General features: G+C 40.0%; 1 protein-coding gene across 1 annotated transcript; it reads right to left on the reverse strand.

The window, feature by feature from the left end:
- Positions 1-364: 364 nt before the first annotated feature.
- On the reverse strand, positions 365-2,377 carry LOC142507641 (uncharacterized). The gene is made up of 6 exons (XM_075619507.1): positions 2,294-2,377; positions 2,191-2,231; positions 1,455-2,093; positions 935-1,279; positions 484-784; positions 365-421 (listed from the first exon to the last, which is right to left on the reverse strand). The coding sequence occupies exons 1-6, from the start codon at positions 2,375-2,377 to the stop codon at positions 365-367; spliced, it is 1,467 nt and encodes a 488-aa protein (XP_075475622.1).
- Between the last annotated feature and the right edge of the window lie 455 nt (positions 2,378-2,832).

Below are 2,832 nucleotides of genomic sequence, written 5' to 3' on the forward strand. Positions count from 1 at the left end.
CTTCATCTGATGATCAACATAGGAGGAATAGGATTCCTGCATCAAGATTTTGTGCATACAAACAGTAGGGCTAATCCCCTTTATATCAGAAATTGTCCATCCCAAAGTAGATTTGAACTCTTGCAACACCCTCAACAACCTATCTTTCTCATTAGTAGTAAGAGCAGAAGATATAATTACCGGATAGGATGAACTCTCGCCTAAGAATGCATAACACAAGTGACTCGGCAATTCCTTCAATTCGGGAGATGCTTTTGGTACCTCTTTACTCGCATCTTCAAGTAACTCTTCGTTCTGGGCATCAATCTTTTCTTTAGGCAACATATTAAGAGCAAGTCGCTCCTCTCTCACGTCTCAGTCATCTTTATCCACTGTAGACGTTGGTTCCAATAAGAATCTCTCCAAGGAGTCTTTCGTCAACCTATCTGCACCAACATGAGATACACATGAATCAATGATATCAATACTATTACAATTACTTACCTCATTTGGTCCTCTGATTGAGTTGTAGATGTTGAACACAACTTCCTCTCCACCTACTCTCAGTATGAGCTTGCCCTTGTGCACATCAATCAAGGCTTTTCCGGTGGCCAAGAACGGCCTTCCAAAGATAAGTGGAGTCTCCTTGTCTTCCTTCATATCTAAAATGACAAAATCAGCAGGAAATATGAATTTGTCTACCTTTACCAGCACATCCTCGATTATCCTTCGTCGATATGTAAGTGGTCTGTCTGCCAGCTGTAAAGTAATAGTGCTAGGCTTCACCTTGCCAAGCTCCAAGGTCCTGTAAATAGAAAAAGTTATTAAATTAATACTGTCACCTAAATCACATAAAGCCTTATTTACTCTAAAACCACCAATAACACAAGGAATAGTAAAACTCCCTGGATTTTTGAGTTTTTATGGTAGTTTTCTTTGGAGTATGGCACTGGACTCTTCGGTTAGCTTCACTGTCTCAAATTCTTGAAGTTTCCTCTTCTTGGACATCACATCCTTGATGAATTTAGCGTAATTGGGCATTTGCTCAATTGCATCGTCAAATAAGATGTTAATGTGTATTTTCTTGAAGATTTCCAGGAACTTCGCAAACTGATCGTCTAACCCTTTCTTCTTGAACCTTTGTTGATATGGAAGATTCACCTTTGATAAAGGCTTATGTGCAAGCACTTTCTTGGGTTCCTCTACTTTCTCTTTTCCAACACTTACACCATTTCCATCATCTTCCTCAACAAGAATTTCTACATTCTCTTCAGCAGGCTCTGGGATTCCAATTTCCTTGCTACTCCTCAATTTGACAGCTTTTCATTGCTCCCTAGAATTCACCTCTGTATTGCTTGGGAACTGTCCTCTATTCTGATCTTTCAAAGCATTGGCTAATTGCCCAATCTGTGTTCCAAAGACTTCATCGTGGCACCCATATTCCCCATGTGGTCTCCATGCTATCAAGACAAGACTTAGTTCTAGCCATTTTTTTCCCAGACTCAGCCATAAACGTCCCAACTAGATCCTCAAAAGATGGCTTTCCTTCACCCTTCTGTGTATTGAACCCCGGTGGAGGATTCAACACGTTCTTGTTGTTCGCATAAGAGAAATTCTCGTGATTCCTTAAACCTGGATGATAAGTATTAGGGGGAGGGTTACCTCGATATCCTACATAGCCACGATTGTTGTTGATGAACTGAGCTTCCTCCAATACAGGCTCTTCTTCGGCAGTCACCAGTGCTACATCAGACGTAGATTGGTCTGCCTTGTTCATCGCTGTAATCTTTTTGGTCAATGCTGAGACCTGTGCAGTAAATGATGTGATCGGGTCTACGGCATACCCTCCAGCAGGTTTCTTTGGTCCAAATCTCTTACTAGGCCACTGATAACTGTTAATGGTCATCTGTTCAAGCAATTCAAAAGCTTCATCAGGTGTTTTGGAGAAAATAGTACCTTCGGCGGCTGCATCCACATTCCTTCTAGTTGACCCATCCAAACCATTGTAAAATAACTCAATATGCACCCAATCTGCATATCCATGATTCAGACACTTCCTGAGTAATTCTTCGTATCTCTCCCAAGCCTCATATAACACCTCGAATTCCCTCTGCCTGAAATTGGTGATATCTATTTTCAGCTAAACAGACATGGCAGGAGGAAAATAATTTGACAGAAACTTCGTAACCAAATCTGCCCATGTAGTAATACTTCTCAGAGGTAGAGATTGGAGCCAACTCCTTGCTTGATCCCTGAGAGAAAACGGAAACAGACGCAATCAAATAATTTCGTCAGAAATAATGTTAATTTTTACCTTGTCCGTGATCTCCAGAAAATTTCTTAGGTGAAGATGGGGATCTGCAGTGGCTGCTCCTCCAAACTGGTTCTGTTGAACCATGTTGATGAGTGCGGGCTTTATCTCAAAGTTATTAGCAGCAATGGTTCCGCGAGCTATTCAAGAGTAGTGAGCGTTGACGACTGCGCGGAAATGCTCTCAGATTGGCATCTCTCTCGATAGTTCATTCTGATTATCTCTGTTTTCAGCCATTGCTTTAATCTCCTTTCTTCTTGCTTTCCAAATCTCCTGACAGTTCTTTCGATTTTCGGATCAAAAATCAGCAAGTCAGGATTTTGATATATTCGCATGCACTGCAAAACAAAAAAGATTACAAATTAACAAAATAAATAAATAAAATAAAATCTAAATTAAAGTCAAGATTACTTAGTAACGATATTAATATGCAATTAAATTATTTACTCCCCAACAATGGCGTCAAAAACTTGTTGCTAATTTTTACTACCGCAAGTTTACGATGTAAGTTTTAGTATTGGTATAAGTACAGATACCATTCC

The sequence above is a fragment of the Primulina tabacum genome, chromosome 1, assembly GCF_025594145.1.
Source record: "Primulina tabacum isolate GXHZ01 chromosome 1, ASM2559414v2, whole genome shotgun sequence".
NCBI classification, from domain to species: Eukaryota; Viridiplantae; Streptophyta; class Magnoliopsida; order Lamiales; family Gesneriaceae; genus Primulina; species Primulina tabacum.